General features: G+C 40.7%; 1 protein-coding gene and 1 long non-coding RNA gene across 3 annotated transcripts in view; one reads left to right on the forward strand and one right to left on the reverse strand.

The window, feature by feature from the left end:
- LOC117979152 (uncharacterized) overlaps nucleotides 1–9,609 on the reverse strand; it is a 36,436-nt gene extending 26,827 nt beyond the window's left edge. The window contains exon 1 of the long non-coding RNA XR_004669825.3: nucleotides 9,484–9,609. This is a non-coding gene — a long non-coding RNA (uncharacterized LOC117979152). The remainder of the gene's footprint in view (nucleotides 1–9,483) is intronic.
- Nucleotides 6,418–19,276, forward strand: part of RTN4 (reticulon 4) — an 81,256-nt gene continuing 68,397 nt past the window's right edge. For both annotated transcript variants that reach the window (XM_008956255.4, XM_034953151.3), the window contains exon 1: nucleotides 6,418–10,714. In XM_008956255.4, coding sequence (XP_008954503.3) covers nucleotides 10,159–10,714 — 556 coding nt within the window. In that variant the 5' untranslated portion in view covers nucleotides 6,418–10,158. The remainder of the gene's footprint in view (nucleotides 10,715–19,276) is intronic.

Raw genomic sequence — 19,276 nt, forward strand, 5'->3', positions numbered from 1 at the left:
GATGATAAAGGAATGTAGAAATTAACCATGAGTTCCACTGACACTGGGAATCCAGCAGACATCTGTCAAGAGATCACTGCACTTAAAAATAGGTATAACTGAAATATGACAACTATATGCTATAATTAGTACTAAAGAGGTATGAAAAACTATGGAACTGCAAGAAACAAATAAAAGATAGAAAACATTAAAAAGGTAAAATAATGGCAAGATACTATTGTTAACTGTATTGCCCCATGCCCATTCCTTTTAAAGTCCAGGGCATTGAATTAGCTTTTTGTAATAAAAATAGCCAAATATAAAAAGCTAAATTCTGTGTGTTTTTTGGGAGATTGTTAGAAATCCAATCTATTTTTTTCTCCCCTTACTCTCCACCTTATCTCCTTCTCCTACTACTGCTGTGGGAAGATAGCAAGACACCCACTGGCTGACTGCAGTTTCAATCCATTAGCCAGCGACATTCCAGGAGAGTTTCCCCCTTGTTTGCATCATTAATCAAAACGTATTACGGCTGGGGGCAGGGTGGCTCACCCCTGTAATCCCAGCACTTTGGGAGGCCAAGGCAGGAGGATCGCTTGAACCCAGGAGTTAGAGACCAGCTTGGGCAACATGGTGAAACCCCATCTCTCTGTCTCTTTCTCTCTCTCTCTTTTTTGAGACAGAGTCTCACTCCGATGCCCAGGCTGGAATGCAGTAGTGCAATCTTGGCTCACTGCAACCTCCACCTCCTGGGTTCAAGCGATTCTCCTGCCTCAGTCTCCTGAGTAGCTGGGATTACAGGCACCTGCCATGACACCCAGCTAATTTTTGTATTTTTAGTAGAGACAGGGTTTCCCCATGTTGGCCAGGCTGGTCTCGAACTCCTGACCTCAAGCGATACACCCACCTTGGCCTCCCAAAGTGCTGGGATTATAAGCATGAGCCACTGCGCCCGGCCTGAAACCCCATCTTCAGTAAATATACAAAAATTAGCCAGGTGTGGTGGTGCGTACTTATAGTCCCATCTACTCCGGAGGCTGAGGTGGGAGGATGGCTTGAGCCTGGGGTGTTGAGGCTACAGTGAGCCGTGATCGCACCACTGCACTCCATCCTGGGCAACAGAGTGAGACTGTCTCAAAAACAAAAAAAGTATTAATTAAATTTCTACTATATGTATTAAGTATATTTAAAAAAATCTAAATCATAGATTTTGTCCTTGGGATGTCGAGATCAGCACAGGCAAAACAAAAAGTAAAAAGTCCCAACAAATACCTTATTTTTCTGTGATGCTTTACATTTACAAAGAGCTTTGACAATGAAATTTCACTTATTCCTGAAACAATACCTTGTCATAGGCTGGGTTGAAAAAAAAATGAATTGACTTGCTCAAGGTCATCTCCGTTATTAGAGATAAACCTGGAATTAGAACCCAAGTTTTCTGGCACCATGTTCTCTAGGTATCACACTACCTTCTGAAAGCCAAAACTTAGGCCAGGCATGGTGGCTCATGCCTGTAATCCCAGCACTCTGGGAGGCTGAGGTGGCGACGATCACTTGAGCTCAAGAGTTCAAGACCAACCTGGGCAACACCGTGAGACCCTCCTCTCTATTATTTTAATTTTTAAAAAAATTATCAAAAAAGAAAGCCAAAACTTAAACCAGAATTGCATTTTTGACTGTACAATGTACCAGGAACAACTAACAGAGCTGCCACGTGACTGAAATAAACCTTGACTGTAGAGATGATTTCTAAAGCTATCTGTCATTTCTTTGATTTTTTTCCATTTTTCTTAGCAACCTGGAAGCACCACTTTATTTTCCCTCTTCTTTCTGCTTCCAGCAGCTGCAGACCCAATGTAATCACCAAGAGAGAATGAAAACCTCCAACTACCATGAATCAGGCTTAACACAGTAAGAGAACATTTGGGATTCTACTATAAGAATTTCCACTAAAATTTCATCAACAAACAGTTCAGAAGCTGTTAAGCATAGACAAGCCTGAAAGTGGCTGGTAGCTGGCATGTACACCATGGAAATTTCGTATGGGTAAAAAAATGAATCTGATTTTGTGTGGTACATTTAACATTATCACCACCTACACATTCAGTTAAAAGCTGTTCATGGCTGAAGAGAAACCCCTGATTCCCTCCTACATCATATCTCAGCCTAGTTTTGGTAAGATCCGTGGGGAGCTTCATCAAGGATGTTTGCATCCTTTACCCAGAACAAACATTCTAGTAGTGCAACACTCATAGAATCTAAAGAATAGAAGATTAATTTAGTAATATTTAATAAGGAAATGATAATAATAATGTAAATTTAAAAATATTCCCTCCAACTTTTCCCTCTCCTTTATCCCTTGTAGATCATGAATCAGTCCCTGAGGCCTCTCCAGTTTTTAAAGTCCCTCAAATAGGTCCTTTATTTCCACTCCCACCATCCTAGTTTTAGTTCTCTTTAGCTTTGTGATCGAAACCCACTGAACTACTCTATTATTTATTTATTTTATTTTTGAGATAGGATTTTGCTCTGTTGCCCAAGCTGGAGGGCAATGGTACAATCATGGCTTACTGTAACCTCGACCTCCTTGGCTCAAGTGATCCTCCCGTCTTAGCCTCCCAAGTAGCTAGAACCACATGCATGCACAATCACACCCAGCTAATTTTTTATTTTTTGTAGAGATGGGTTTTTGCTATGTTGCCCAGGCTGTTCTCAAACTACTGGCCTCAAGCAAGCCTCTGCTTTGGCCTCCCTAGGTGCTGGGATTATAGGCGTGAACCACGAGGCCTGGGTGAACTACTCTTAGTACCCATCCTCTTTTCACTTTCTCAAACGCATTCTTCACATGTTCCAAATAGTTTGCTCAATCAAGTTCTTCTGCTCAAAAATAGAGTGACTTATCAAGTCTTAATTGCTTTTGTGACATTCAAGGTCCTTTAGAACATGGCTTCACCTTAGCTATGTGACCTTATTCTGCTCTAATAGTAGCAATAATAATAATAATTACTATTAATTGAGTACCGAAGTGCCTGACTCTGTGCTAGGTGCTTTCCTTATACAATTTGCTAACACAAATCCTTACTTCAATTAGACCTGTGTCCTGTGGTTCCCATATATACTTTGCTCTCTTCTCAAATGCCTGTGCTCTATTTTCTGTACCTTCTATGCCTCCGAATCCTACTATTTTGAGAGTGAGGTCATTTCTCAGCTCCTCCAAAAAATCCGCATACATCATATCAGACCCACTGATTTCTTCCCTATTTGGCTTTCTTGCTAAGCTATGCAGATATTTAATACCACTGTATGGTTATTTAGTTGTTTCAGGTATGTAAATTCATCTCCAGTTAAATAGGAGAGCAATGTAAATGTATTGGCAGCTAAATTTATTGACATCCATGGATGGGCTTTGAAACATGCATGAACCATTGAAAAATTATGTTTTGTGTCTGTGCATTTTTTCTGGGGTCAGAAGTCTTCAAAGCATCCCAAAGAGGTCTATGAAGGGGGTTGGGTTACTTTCTGGATAACAAGCCTTATTTTGAGATCAAGCCTACTACCTAAACCTAGGAATTATATCTTATTGCATAACCTCTGATTCTCCATTGTAAAATTTCTGGCTTTGTTACATAGGCCTGAGTTTTAAAATTCCAACCTGTTTTTTTTACTCTGCTTTAATAAACAGAGTGGGCATCCTGAGTTGTGATGCAGAACACATAATCACTATATTGGGAACTTATTTCAACAATAATTTCTAAATTAAATACTTTTTAAATAGGCAATACAGTTACATAATTTGAAAGTCAAAACTACAGAAAGAGGATATCCAGAGAAGTTTCACTTCTACCTGACTTTTTTTTTTTTGAAATGGGGTCTTGCTCTGTCACCCAGTTTGGGTGACACACTCCATCACGCCCAGCTAATTTTTGTATTTTTTGTAGAAATCAGGTTCGCCATGTTGCCCAAGCTGGTCCTGAACTCCTGACCTCAAGTGATTTGCCCACCTTCACCTCTCAAAGTGTGGAATTACAGGTACGAGCCACCACAGCCGGCTCACCTTTTCATGTAAAGGAAGCACTTTATGACTTCTCTTTGGCATATCCAGATTGCCAGCGTCCTTACCCTCACACTCTGGGGCCATTGTTACGTAAAATAAGGGTTACCTGAATGCAGCACTGTGATACCATGACAGCCGATCTGATCAAAGGGATGGCTGCTAAGTGACTATCACGAGGGGAGGGCAGGGAGCATAGATAGTGTGATCACTGGACAAAGGGATGATTCACCTCCCTTGAGGGACAGAAGGGGACTGCTTGAGATTTCATCATGCTACTCAGAACAGCACACAATTTAAAACTTATGAATTGTTTATTTCTGGAGTTTTCATTTTAATATTTTTGAACTGCAGCTGACTGAGGGTAACTAAGACCACGGAAAGTGAAAGCATGGATTAAGTGGAACTACTGTGTGTGTACAGATATATATACACACACACACAAACACATACATGTATATATAGATACATAAATCTATATCATATACATATATGTATATACATGTATACATCTATATATACACATATTTATAGATATACATTCTTATGTAAACTAGACTATACATTCTTTGACATTAGGAAATGTGTTTTATCTATTATTTATCACCAGAGCCTAGATGGTCAGTAGGTTTTTGTTTTTGTTTTTTTTGTTTTTTTTTTTGAGACGGAGTCTCGCTCTGTCGCCCAGGCTGGAGTGCAGTGGCGCGATCTCTGCTCACTGCAAGCTCTGCCTCCCAGGTTCACGCCATTCTCCTGCCTCAGCCTCCTGAGTAGCTGGGACTACAGGCGCCCGCCACCACGCCTGGCTAATTTTTTTTGTATTTTTAGTAGAGACGGGGTTTCACCATGTTAGCCAGGATCATCCTGATCTCCTGACCTCGTGATCCGCCTGCCTCGGCCTCCCAAAGTGCTGGGATTACAGGCGTGAGCCACCGCGCCCGGCCAAGGTCAGTAGGTTTTAGTTGAATCAATGAACAATGTTTAAAGACAGTGACCACTTGGTTTCTATCTATCTCCATTGAAGATTAAATAACAGAACTTAGACTTCAACCGTTAAGTATTAAAAATAATAAGTTATATATTAGAATGAGTTGTTAAATTTTGTGGACTCTTTTCTGCCTTCTTTCTTCATATGAGGACACATTTTTATTTGTCTAAGACAGCATAGGATGTCTTCTGCTTGGTTTTGTACTGGTAGATCAAAATTAACTTTCTCGGATCTGAAATAATTTTTTTGCTAGATCAAAATAAATTTCTCCAGGGAAACAATGCATATTCAAATAGCCTAATTTCTAATAATGCAGGGGACCGAAAACAGTTAAAAGAGAAAGATTTGGTTCAGTTTTAATTATGGCTTTCACTTGCTTATTATGGGATTTCTTTTTGGGACTTAACATTTTTATTTTAGATCCAACACTAACTGTCAATGCTTAACTAACATGACTGAAGAAGTTGATCTTACATTTATATTTCTATTCTTATTACAGAATGGATTTAATATGTTAAGATGTTGAACAGAACCATGAACTGCATTTCACAAAATGGTACATTTCATAAAATCTAAAATCCCAGCAAAATGATAGGGACAACAACTTAGCACGCTGTTAATTTTTCACTTAAGGGTGCCAAAATGATATTTCAGTCCTTTTTACGTAGAAAGGTCAAATGTCATTCAGTGGCGCTCCTGAACACAGGCAAGTCATTTTCAGAGGTGAAAAAGCTGTGGTTGACTGCTCTTGGAACAGGTTTCTCTACAACCCACCTCTCATCTTTCTTCTCTTACCGAACCCACTCTGGTGTTCACGTCCTGCTACATGTAGGCAAGAGTATACCCATCCTACGCCTTTTAACTCTTTTGAGGGGCATACATAATGCAAGGACAATTAACTTGTTCTACAAATACCAGTTTATGTGTCAATTTAGCATTCTGCAAATAAGGTATAATACTATAGAAATAGAAGCGGTGATTTCCCCAAGTAATAGGTCTCTTACTGAAAACATGCAAGCATGTTTGTGTCTGTTTGGCTTAGTGCTGTATTCTTCAAAGTCTTGAGCAGGGCCTGGTGCAGACTGTATACCCAACAAATATTTCTCTTATTAAAAAGTATAAAGTGAAAGCACAAAAGGGATGGTTCAGCAAGATAAGAAAGATGAGAGGTGGATTACAGACACACCTGTTTCAAGAGCAGTCAACCACAGCTTTTTCACCTACTGAAAATGACGGGCCTGTATTCAAGAGCACCACTGAATTACATTCAATCTTTCTATTTAAAAGAGACTGAAACATCATTTTGGTACTCTTAAGAATTTTTTTATTTTAACTATTTAAATTTTTTATTTGTATAAATTTATGGGTACAAGTGTAATTTTTTTGCATGTATTGATTGCATAGTGGTCACCCTTTTAGTGTATCCATCACCCTAATAATGTACATTGTACCAATAAGGAATTTCTCATCATCCCCTCTCCTTTTCTCCAGTCTTCTGAGTCTCCACTATCATTCCAAACTCTATGTCCATATGTACACTTTATTTAGCTCTTGCTTATAAGTGAGACCATGATAATGGAAGAGAGATTGGTTAAGCTGACCTCCCAAAGTTCTCCCAACCCTGAGATTCTATGATTCTACCAGGCTGGATCTCTTTTAGTGTTCTCAGAGAGAACAGCTACTAACCAGTGGTATCTGAAAACTTTAATCTTCTACTTCTGATAAGGTATTTTCTTTTCTTTGTTTCTTTTTTTTTTTTTTTGAGATGGAGTTTCGCTCTTTTCACCCAGGCTGGAGTGCAATGGCATGATCCTGGCTCACTGCAACCCCTGCCTCTCAGGTCCAAGCAATTCTCCTGCCTCAGCCTCCCAAGTAGCTGGGGTTACAGGTGTGCACCACCATGCCCTGCTAATTTGGTATTTTTAGTAGAGATGGGGTTTCACCATGTTGGCCAGGCTGGTCTCAAACTCCTGACCTCAAGAGATCTACTCGCCTCAGCCACCCAAAGTGCTGGGATTATAGGCATGAGTCACCGTGCCCGTCCGATAAGCTATTTTCAAATATAAATTATTGAATAATTATTTTAAAACTATTATTAGTATCTAGAATGTGCATTTTTCTTTTAACTGGTTCAAATGTCCACCAGAATTTTGTTAGTGATAGTGATATTTACATCTAGTTACAACAATGTATAACTAGCTTTACTTTTAATTGTGGTAGAGCAGCAACAGCCTCCTTTCTTTTTGCTTTGTTGATCATTCTATGAAAGCTGGGCAAACTCTTTACTCATCTATCTATCAAATACTTATTTTTTTAGAAGTCACTGAGATTAATAAAATTTATTTTTATTCTGCACCAGATAGTGCTTATATTATTGCATCAATATTAACTGCTATTTCCTATTAAAATTGTAAATCTATTTATAATTATTCTTTTGTGAAACTTTGATTAAAGATACTCCTTTGAGACTATTTTAGTAGTAGTAGGTACAGGTATATATGAATGCAGAAATATCATATAAACAACTTGCAAATAACGTAATTTGTTTATATTAGACATACATAAAAGCCCTGTGAAACTTATCATTAAGGAATTTCAGAACAGTCATAGTGGGAAAAGCATGCAGGGAAGACTGCTGATAGCTAAACTGTGACAACAGAAAAGGTCGTATCATAAAATACTGTTAGTATATTTTTGTACGTCTATGCAATTGGTTGAAAATCAGGAAAATTTTTGATAATTTTTGATAAATATTTGACAAAGACTTCAAATATGTCTCTTGTAGTCATCATTGTAGAAATTTGTTTTGTTTAAATTCATTTGGCATTAACTTCCCGCCCCAAAATTCTACATCAATACATCTCTCTTCCTACTCTTCCCAATCCCTCCAAAAAATAAAACCAAACTCAAAGCAAGTCACAAACGTTTTGTACAAATAAAGCCAGCTCTCTGTGGAATTAATGTGATAGGTCTTGAATATATTGTTGATAATTAACCCAATCAAGTAACATTGCCAGGAAATCTTTATTCTTTTCCTTTTTTAAAGGTTCATAAACTTTATTTCTTAGAGCAGTTTTAGGTTTACAGAAAAGCTGAACAGGAAGTACAGAGTTCCCATACACTCCCACTCCTGCCCCCAGCCACAGTTTCCTCTATTATTAACATAACGCATTGAGGTGGTACATTTGTTACAACTGATGAACTGATATTGATATATCATTAACTAAAGTCAATAGTCTACATTAGGGTTCACTCTTTCTGTTGTATAGTCCTGTGGGTTTTGTCAAATGCATAATGTTTTGTATCCACCATTACAGGATAATACAGAACAGTTTCACTGCCCCCAAAATCTTCTGTGTTCCACCTATTTATCCCTCCCTCCAACTCTTACTTTTCTTTTTTAATACCCAAATTAAGCCACAGTAATATAAATTAGTTGGAGCTAAGAATTTGCCAGTGATTCCCCATGGCAATCAAACTTTCTTAATTATTAATCTAGACTAGCACTGTCCAAAAGAAATATAATGTGAGCCATTATGTATTTAAAAAACTCTAGAAGCTGCTTTAAAAAGAACAAGTAAAATTAATTTAATAATATTATACTTATCCCAATATATCCAAAATATCAGTTTCAACATTCAGTCAACACGAAAGCTGAGATATTTTACATTTCGGAGGTACTAATTCTTGAAATCCAGTGCGCATTTTACACTTACAGCACATCTAATTTCAGCCTAGCTACATACATTCTGAGTGTTCAATCAGTAGCCACAAGTAGCCAGTACCTGTCAGGTACAGCACAGATTTAGACTTTGAGCAACTTGAAAGCAGGTTATCCTCTTCTCTCCAGGGCCTCCAGAGTAGGCATGCAGTGAATATTTTTGAAAGGTAAATCAGAAAGATAAAAGGATCCTGATTCTTACAAAGATGTTCTGCAACTACTTTCTTTAAACTCTCCAGCCTCATAAAAAGTGGAATGGGGATCATGCTTATTCCTGCATATCAAACCAATGACTATGGGGCTTCCTGACTCCCAGAAAGCCTGAATCATCCGAAATGTTGACTCATGAACCTAAGGTGACTGAAATGTAACGTGAACCAAATTAGCTTTCCAAGGCATCTTTGTATTTCCACTTTCCTGTCTCCCAGCTGCCTCTCTCTTTGGGTGACTCACTCTCTTACCATGTAAGAGTCCAGCAGGCAAGGCCCCAAACTCTCTTTGGAAGAAGAGCAGACTTTCAAATGGTCGGCCCCAGATCCCTAGTTAATTCAGCACAGCTGTTTTCCTCCCAATTTCGGGGGCTGCGGTTTAGACTGAGTGAGCCTAACTGTCAAAAAACAATTTTTTTCTTATTTTAGGGTGGTAGTAGTAGTGATGTAGTTTGGAACTTTAAGTGAACAAATAACCTTTTATTTCAAAAATCTTTAAAAATCCTTAGGGCCCACTTCACAGTCCCGTTAATACCTTTCTCCAGTCGGGTTTCTTCCTTTCCCGGGAGGAAAGTTTCCACTCTCAGTTCCCCCAGGATAACGCCCTTCCGGTGGCGCGCCAGAAACCGCGCCGACCCCTCCCAGCCAGCAGCCCGCCCCCTTTCCCAGTGCTCTAACGACATACGGACCCCCAGCTGCGGGCAAGGCCAAGACCCCACCCCAACTCACAGTTACCCAAAGTGGGGGTGGAGCTCCCAGCTCTCAGCCCCGCCCATTGAACGCAATCCCAGCCGGTAAGAGAGAGGAAGTGCCGTAGTCCCCACCCACTTTCATCTCCTTCCCTTTCCGTTGGCCCGGCTGGTCGCCTATCTTCTCGATCCTGTAGCCGATTGGCTCTCTCCCTCCCGCGCCAGTCCCTGCGCTCCCCCGGGGAGGGTGAGTCACGCCAAACTGGGCGGAGAGTCCGCTGGCCTCACTCCTAGCTCATCTGGGCGGCGGCGGCAACTGGGGACAGAGCGGGTGGCGCATCACCGGCGCGGAGGCAGGAGGAGCAGTCTCATTGTTCCGGGAGCCGTCACCACAGTAGGTCCCTCGGCTCAGTCGGCCCAGCCCCTCTCAGTCCTCCCCAACCCCCACAACCGCCCGCGGCTCTGAGACGCGGCCCCGGCGGCGGCGGCAGCAGCTGCAGCATCATCTCCACCCTCCAGCCATGGAAGACCTGGACCAGTCGCCTCTGGTCTCGTCCTCGGACAGCCCACCCCGGCCGCAGCCCGCGTTCAAGTACCAGTTCGTGAGGGAGCCCGAGGACGAGGAGGAAGAAGAGGAGGAGGAAGAGGAGGACGAGGACGAAGACCTGGAGGAGCTGGAGGTGCTGGAGAGGAAGCCCGCCGCCGGGCTGTCCGCGGCCCCAGTGCCCACCGCCCCTGCCGCCGGCGCGCCCCTGATGGACTTCGGAAATGACTTCGTGCCGCCGGCGCCCCGGGGACCCCTGCCGGCCGCTCCCCCCGTCGCCCCGGAGCGGCAGCCGTCTTGGGACCCGAGCCCGGTGTCGTCGACCGTGCCCGCGCCATCCCCGCTGTCTGCTGCCGCAGTCTCGCCCTCCAAGCTCCCTGAGGACGACGAGCCTCCGGCCCGGCCTCCCCCTCCTCCCCCGGCCAGCGTGAGCCCCCAGGCAGAGCCCGTGTGGACCCCGCCAGCCCCGGCTCCCGCCGCGCCCCCCTCCACCCCGGCCGCGCCCAAGCGCAGGGGCTCCTCGGGCTCAGTGGGTGAGTGCCGCGCCCTCTCGCTTCGCGCCGCCCCTCGCGCCCCTCCCTCTTTTGTGTGCAGCCCCAGATGCTTTGGGCTGGGCCCTCCTCTCCGCCCCGAGGGCGCTTTGTCTGCGGACTTTGGGGCGATGGCGCCCCGTCTGGTTGGAAGCGCGGGGAGAAGGGTGGGGCGGCCCTTGGAGCCCGGGTTTGTTCTTATTGTCCGTCTTGGTTTTGGGGAACACGTGCACCGCTCCCGGCTCCCACTTCCACCCTGTGTGATGCCCAGCGTACCGATTCTCGGAAGTTAGGCACCCACCCGTAGTAGGAGCCGGGTATATACTCGAGAGCCAGGGTTGTGGATTTATTGGGTTGGTTGGGCTTCGAGGTGAGGAAGGAAAGGCCTTGGCACCCAGATATTTTTAGGAGGTGCTTTTGTCTACCCGTCTGGGTAGCTCCTTTGGAAAAGGTGCAATTTTGCTGCGGGTCTGTTGGCCTGCATTCTGCCCCGGGCTCCCTCCTCACCTCCTGGCTGGCGTGGGTGGCCCCTTTGCGCTTCCCCTCCCCCTCCTCCTGTGCTCGTGGGGAGCTGGCCGAGTGGAAAACGTCCACATTGACCCAACCGCAGTGAAGGGAGAGCGCCTCCAGTGGTGTGGTGCGTGGAGAAATGGGAAGGAGAGAGTTCTGGTAAAGTCCTGCCACCGCCCAGCTCCCCGGGGTGTGATGTGGACTGCTCCCCACCAGCTAAACCGAGCCAGGGAAAGGGGATCTAGGCATTGTGTTCGAGGGGGCGTAGTTCTGCCGGGGTTTTAGCTGCAGGGTCGGAGGAATTGCTGTTAGTGTGGACTTGGCCCAGCCTCTTAGTGCATCATAATTGAATCTTACAGAAAAAAATAAAAGGCAAAATGGTTGACATTCCTAAAGAAGGGAAAACCTGTGGATTCCTTGCCAGGAATTGGCTAATTGAACTCGTGGCAGATTTACCATGAGACACAGAGAAATGTTTTGAGACAGACATTTTCATATATATTGGTTAGAAATACTGTTTTTCAGAAGGATATGTTTTAGGTTACAGAATCAAAATACGGTCACGTGCCTCATAACGACGTTTAGGTCAAGGACAGACCGCATTTGCAACGGTGGCTCCATAAGGTTGTAATGGAGCTGAAAAATTCCTGCCGCCTAGCGACGTCTTGATCTTGACCCTGTGTAGGCCTAGGGTTTTGCGTTTGTATCTTAGTTTTTAACAAAAGTTAAAAAAAAAAATAGAAAAAAGCTTATAGAATAAGAATATAAAATTTCTTTTCTATAGCTTTAAAATGTGTTTGTGTTTTAAGTTAAACGTTATTACAAAAGAGCCAAAAAGTTTATAAAATAGAAAAGATACAGTAAGCTAAGGTTGATTTATTATTGAAAAGATATATCTAAAGATAAATTTAGTGTAGCCTAACCGTAGAGTGTCTGTAAGTTGTACAGTAGTACATGGTAATGTCCTAGGCCTTCACATTCACTCACTACTCACGTCCACAGCAGCTTCCAGGCTGGCAAGCTCTATTCATGGCCAGTGCCCTGTACACGTGTGCCATCTTTTAATCCTTTGTACAGTGTTATTTTAGGTATGTTTAGATAAACACTACACAAATACCATTGTGTTACAGTTGCCTACAGTAACATCCTGTATAGGTCAGTAGCCTAGGAGCAATTGATTATACCATATAGCCTACATATAGGTGTGTAGTAGGCTCTACCATCTAGGTTTGTGTAAGTATACTGTGAGGTTTGCACAACGACAGAATTGCCTAACAATACATTTCTCAGATCCTGTTCCCCCTGTTCAGCGAGGCATGACTGTGTATGGTCTGTAAAATAGTTTTCAAGTTCTTTCATTCACCTAAGTTCCGGATTGTATGTTATTATTAGGCACATTGTTTTATTGCCGTTTTCATCTTGGGAAATTATTTTGGAAGCGAAAAAAATCACGTTTGTTAGAGACTGAGAATGCATAATATTATATGCATTCATAAGTACTTGCTACTTCGGGGACAGAAAGTGTCCCACTGGCAGTAGGAGCTTTATGTATAAAAGGTCAAGAATCAAGTAGTGTAACTGCCTGCTTGGAAATCTTCATAGCCTTGTAGGATGCTAGAGGTGATTCATTTCTTAAAAGAAAATCAGTCTGATTTTTTTTTTTTCTCAATTCACTTCTCCATAATGGGGGAAAATAAGCCAATTGCGATGCTTTTTAGTAATATTTTGATGTTGACGGACTCCTCACCCCCATACTACTCAAAACACTAATTGCCATATTAAAGGTCTTAGAAGATGAGGAGTAACTCAATCTTTTCTTTTTTCTTTATGAAAAAGACATACTTGAGGGAAACTGAGGTAAGAGAGAAAAATATGAAATAAGTTTTTAAACAGGAATTTTTTTTTTTTTTTTGAGATAGTCTCCCCCTTGTCACCAGGCTGGAGTGCAATGACGCAATCTTGGCTCACTGCAACCTCCGCCTCCCAGGTTCAAGTGATTCTCCTGCCTCAGCCTCCCAAGTAGCTGGGATTACAGGCGCCTGCCACCACACATGGCTAATTTTTGTATTTTTAGTAGAGACGGGATTTTACCATGTTGGCCAGGCTGGTCTTGAACTCCTGACCTCTGGTGATCCACCCACCTTGGCCTCCCAAAGTGTTGGGATTACAGGCATGAGCCACTGTGCCTGGCCACAGGAAGTTTAATGATTGACAAAAGCATACTAATCTTGTAATGGTATGGGAACAAAGAAAAGAGTTCTGTCTTTGAACATTAGGGATTCAGGGGGTGACAGCACTCTCTTGGAATCTTGTGTGTTGGAATGCTGAGGTTGGAAGGCAATGGGGAAAGAATATTGCCTGTTCTACAGAGTTCCCTAATACCATATTGATGATACCTATTGGGAAACTTTAGTTTTTTTAGTAAGTGTAAGAACATTGTGATTATGGTTGTGGATAGTTAACCATTTTCAATGTGTCTGGATTTCTTAATGTATTCAAGAGTTTGTTCATTAATTCAACCCATTAGTGATTACCTACCAAGAGACAGGATCTATTCTAAGCTTTGAGGGTATAGCAATAAGCAAGACACATGCTCCCCCTTGGGAGAGTACAGATAATAAGCACATAAATAAAGAACCCAGAATAGTGGTGTTATGAGGAAAATAAACAGGATAATGGCATAGAGAATGATGGGGATTTATGGGGGCTTTTTTAGGTTAGGTGACACTAAGAAAGGCTTAGAAGGTGAGATTTGAGCTGCAGAGAGAAAACATTTCCAAGCAACTTCAGGGCAAAACCCTGAGGCAGGAATGAGCTCTTTGTGTCTGAGAATCTAGTGTAAGACTAGTGAGAAAAACTAGTGGGAGAGTGAAGAGGTGGCCTTACCCACCCAGATCATTGGGGGTCTCTAACAGGCAATGGTAAAAACGTTTAGCTTTTTAAAAAAATAAAAATATGCTTATTAAATAATTATATTGTGATTTTGGAACTAAAATAAGTTTGGAAGATTCAGGGCTACTGAGAGGACTGATGTGAGACAAAGGTGAGAAATGTGCAGAGCAGGGTTAGAAGCATAGACTAGCCTACCTGGAAGAGAGGGTTTCTAGATCACTGACACTTGTCTGTTTAACATTGCTGTTTACGTTATTTATGAGTAAGCCCTGATTTTCATCTGTTAATAAGTTGTAATTTTACTGTTTGCTGTTGTGCCCAGAGCATCTCCATCGCAATGCAGTAACTGAAGTGAGACTAAAACCTCTCACTTGAGGGCCATTTTTCATGGGAAAATACTTGGCTTAGTGGTTGGTTAAGTTAGGCTTTGAGGATATGCGCAGAAAACTCTGGCTAGAAATTGATTTGAGAGCAGTGCAAACATAATTAAGGGTGACTTCGAACTGGTCTCTGGACATGTTCTAAACCAAGGTTAATTAAGACCGAAAATATGTAGATCTGGATTCTGAAAGATACTGAATGCCAAATTAAGGAATTTGGGTTTTATCATTCCACTTTCATCCATGCTCTGCTATCCAGTTGCCCTTGGCTTTTGGTAATTTATATTATGAAACCAAAATTGTTTTTATTAATTGTTGTTTCTAAAGTTATTGTTTTTCACCCCCTCTCGAATTAGAGCTTTTGGCTTTGGGAAGACAGCCATTGAAGGTTATTTGAACTGAGGCAAGTCACCGTGAAAGTAGTATTAGAAAATTGGTGACAATATTCAAGATAGGTGGGAAGGAAAAAACAGATGAATTATTTAGAAAGCTATTACAGTAGTTCTGAGAGAGATGAGTAGGACCTGAACTATTTCATTATTTGTTCATTCAGTGAAAATGGAATAGAAGGGAGGAATATAAGAGTATAAGAAGCACGCTTTCTTTAATTGGCTGTGAATCTGTTTTTATAGTTAGTTTACGAAGAGGCTGTATGAAAGACGAATTGATAGGACTTGGAAACCATGAATGTAAAGACAAAGAAAAGAATATTAGTGCTTATTAAATCAGTTTCAGAGACTGCCAAAATTTAATTGCCATGAAAATTTGTATAAAATTGAATATTGCTCATAAATACAGATTATGGGTTGGGGCTTAAAAATTACTAGTTTTTACTATCATGAAGCCATTTATTATATGATCATTTTTATTGGCGTAGTAGCATGTATTAGAAATTTTAAGATTTTGAGTGACATATGGTTTAAATATTAGGTATCAGTTCTTAATATAAAGTCCAAGTTCCCAGGAAGTGGATGCTTCTAAACACAAGAAAGTCATGCCCTGTCCATTCCCCACTTTCATTTTTATGATTCTGAATAATTTCTGGTTAAGCCATTTCTTATTTTTAAAAGTTGGGAATAAGTATACTCCTTATGGATATGGTGGTGAATTATGTTTCAGATTGGTTCCTGGGCAACTCAGTGTCAAATTTGTGGTTTTTTTTTTTTTTTTTTTTTTTTTTTTTTTTTTTTTTTTTTTTAGTGATTTGCAAACTCTCTCAAATCCTTTTTAAAATGAAGTGATGGATATATGTGGAACCACTGATAAATAACTGCATGGAATAGTGTTTAGAAAACATGCTATTTTAGTGCTATATTATTGTAAACTTAAAGGATTTGCCATGTTATAAAAACATTTCTGAAAAGGAGCATGTTACCTATTGTCCATTAATTGGCTTTGTTTTTCGTGTAGTTATTTTCTTTTAAAAAATCTAAAAACCAAAAAACAATGGTCTCACTTTTGTCCAGGCTGGTCTCAAACTTGGGGACTGAAGCGATCCTCCTGCCTGGGCCTCCCAAAGTGCTGGGATTACAGGCATGAGCCACCATGCCTGGCAAGTTTTTTTTTTGTTTGTTTGTTTGTTACTTTTGAGACAGAGTCTTACTCTGTCGCTCAGGCTGGAGTGCAGTGGCATGATTATGGCTCACTCTACCCTTGACCTCCTGGGCTTAAGCAGTCCTCCCACTTCAGCCCCCCAGGTAGCTGAGACTACAGGTGCACACCACCATGCTGGCTATTTTTAAAATTTTTTTAAAATTTTATTTTTTAAAAAAACTTTTATATTTATGTATTTATATTTTGGAGACAGGGTCTTGCTCTTTCACCCAGGCTAAAAGTATAGTGGTGCAGTCTTGGCTCACTGCAGCCTCATCTTCTGGGCTCAAGTGATCCTGCCACCTCAGCCTCCCAACTAGCTGGGACCACAGGCACGTACCACCACGCCCGGCTAATTTTTGTATTTTTCGTGCAGATAGGGTTTCGCCATGTTGCCCAGGCTGGGCTCAAATTCCTGAGCTCAAGCAGTCTTCTCGAAGTGCTGGGTTTACAGGCGTGAGCCACCACACCCAGCCTAAATATATTTTTATTTTTATTTTTATTTTATTTTATTTTTGAGGTGGAGTCTTGCTCTGTAGCCCAGGCTGGAGTGCAGTGGCGCAATCTTGGCTCACTGCAACCTCCACCTCCTAGGTTCCAGCAATTCACCTGCCTCAGCCTCCCGAGTAGCTGGGACCACAGGCATGTGCCACCACACCTGGCTAATTTTTGTATTCTTAGTAGAGACGGGGTTTCACCATGTTGGCCAGGCTGGTCTTGAACTCCTGACCTCAGGTGACCCACCTGCCTCGGCGTCCCACAGTTCTGGGATTACAGGTGTGAGCCGCTGCTCCCAGCCTTATTTTTATTTTTTTAAAGATGGGGTCTTACTATGTTGGCCAGGTTGGTCTTGAACTCCTGGGCTCAAGCAATTCTCCCACCTCGACTTCTGAAAGTGTTGAAATTACAGGTGTGAGCCACTGTGCCCCGCCAGTTATTTTCATAATATACCTTCAAGCAACTTATTAGAATAACTTGATTCAAAGCCTCAATTTAATGGTTCCTTTTAAAGGTACTTTGCTAGCCCAGGATAAAAGTATAAACTGAATGGCTATTTCTTGATTCTTCCCTGGAACCCTTAAATAAATAGAAGTAAATGTTGCAGATATACTATACTTATGGTACATTCTTTGAGACTTTTTGTTTCTGTTTCTAAAGGGATCAGGTTCTTCTGAGGATGACAGCACAAGGGATGGGAACGGTAATGGTAAAACCATAGTTCTCAGTAGTGTTTGAATGAATGTGACCTTTGTGGATAGCTAGTGCAGGACATAGGTATGCAAAGTGATGAGACTCAGTTTTACTGATGCTAAGATTTTCTCAGACTAATGCCATCATCATCCTTTTTAACCCCAAAGGAGGAGTTGATAATTTCATATTTAAGCTATTGATATTTATGTTTCTTGGAATGATGATCATTGATTTTTAAGTTGCTTTCATCACGTGTTTCCATAATATTCTGTTCTTACCTCTTCATAGTATATATCATTCTATATAAGGTAATGGTATGGTTACTGATTTCTTTCCTCCACCAGACAGTGTACTCCTTGAGGAAAGGTGCTGTGACCTTTTTCTTTGAGGAAAAGGACTATATGCATTGTGTCTGCATTGCAGTGCCTTAGATGTGATAGGCACACAGTTTGTTGAATGAGTAAGATGCTGATCTTCATATTCTGTATAGTTCTAGAATTACTATAATATCTTCTCTCAATAAAAATCCCAAATCTTATGAAAGCATTTATTTATTTATATATACAAGGTAACAATTCCAAACAGTACTACAAGAATACACAGAAAAGTAACTCTTTCTACCTGTTACCCAGATTTCCACAAATTGTCTTCTGTAGATCCACCCTTTGTTAGTAGTTTCTTGAGTATCTGTTTAGAGATAATCTGTGGATAAATATTTATTTATACATGTATATCCTTTTCACTGTATTTTCCACAAAAATAGATGCAGAGGACTCTGGGGATGTACCATATTTTATTTAATCAGTCCTTTATTGATGGTTATTTGGGTTGATACTTAGTTTTTTCTCTTACAAATACTATTTCTGTGAACACTCTTGTATATACTTCTTTGGGAATACATGCCATTATATATGTTGTAGGATAAATCTGTGCAAGTAGTATTACTGCTTCAAAGGATATTTGCATTTAAAATGTTGGTAGCTAATGCCAAAGTGTCATTCAAAGAATGGTTCCAACCTTTATTCCCACCAACTTGTTAAGGTACCTTTTCCCTTATATCTTTACCAACACAGTATATTAGTGAACTAATACATTGTTTAGCAAATTGTTCTTTTAAATTTGAGTCATTTTTCATAGGCTTAGGTGTCAAATTTTTTCTGATCACAGCTTTTGCCTATTCTTTTGGGTTTTTGGTCTCATATACGTAGATTCAGTTAATCTGCATTGTAAGGAAACTAGCCTTTTGTCATATGTCTTGAAAACTTTTTATTCATTTGTTATTTGTATTTTGACCATATGGTATGTTTTTCTGTTTAGAAATTTTTATGTAGTCAGATTTATCATTTTCTTTTATGACTTTGAGTCATAAAAGTGAAAAAAGTCATTGAGTTTTATGTAATTCTTAGAAAATCCTTCTTGAAGATCATAAAAATTTTCCCCCATGTTTACTCCTAGTAAGTACTTTTATACTTTTTATGATTTCATTTTAACATTTAATTATTTGATTTATTTGCAGTTTGTTTTGTTCTAGAGAGTGAAGTAGTGAAATAATTTTATATTTCAAGATTATTTCCCATTTGTTCCGATACCTTTTATTTTGAATTATCCTTCTTAACCACTTTGAAATACCATTTTTGTCATATTCTTGTAGTATGGGTGAAATATTTCCTCTGCTTTTCCATTTATCTGTCAGTTCACACAGAAGTATCAGACTGTTGTGCTATAATTTTTAAATACTAGCTTAACGGCTTTTCCATAAATATTTTTCTTGGCTATCTTATGTGTGTATAATTTTCTACTTCATCTTAAAATTTTTTTTATCTTGTCCCCTCTCCCTCTGTTGGAGTTTTAGTAGGTTGCATTACATTTATGGATTAATTTTGGGGAGAATTGAAATACGTTCGGTGTTGATATTGTGTATTTTTCCATAAACACATGTTTTTTATTAACATGTATTTTAAAAAAATTTAGCATATAATTAGGTGAACTAGAGACTTTT

The sequence above is a fragment of the Pan paniscus genome, chromosome 12 (assembly GCF_029289425.2).
Source record: "Pan paniscus chromosome 12, NHGRI_mPanPan1-v2.0_pri, whole genome shotgun sequence".
Lineage (NCBI taxonomy): Eukaryota > Metazoa > Chordata > Mammalia > Primates > Hominidae > Pan > Pan paniscus.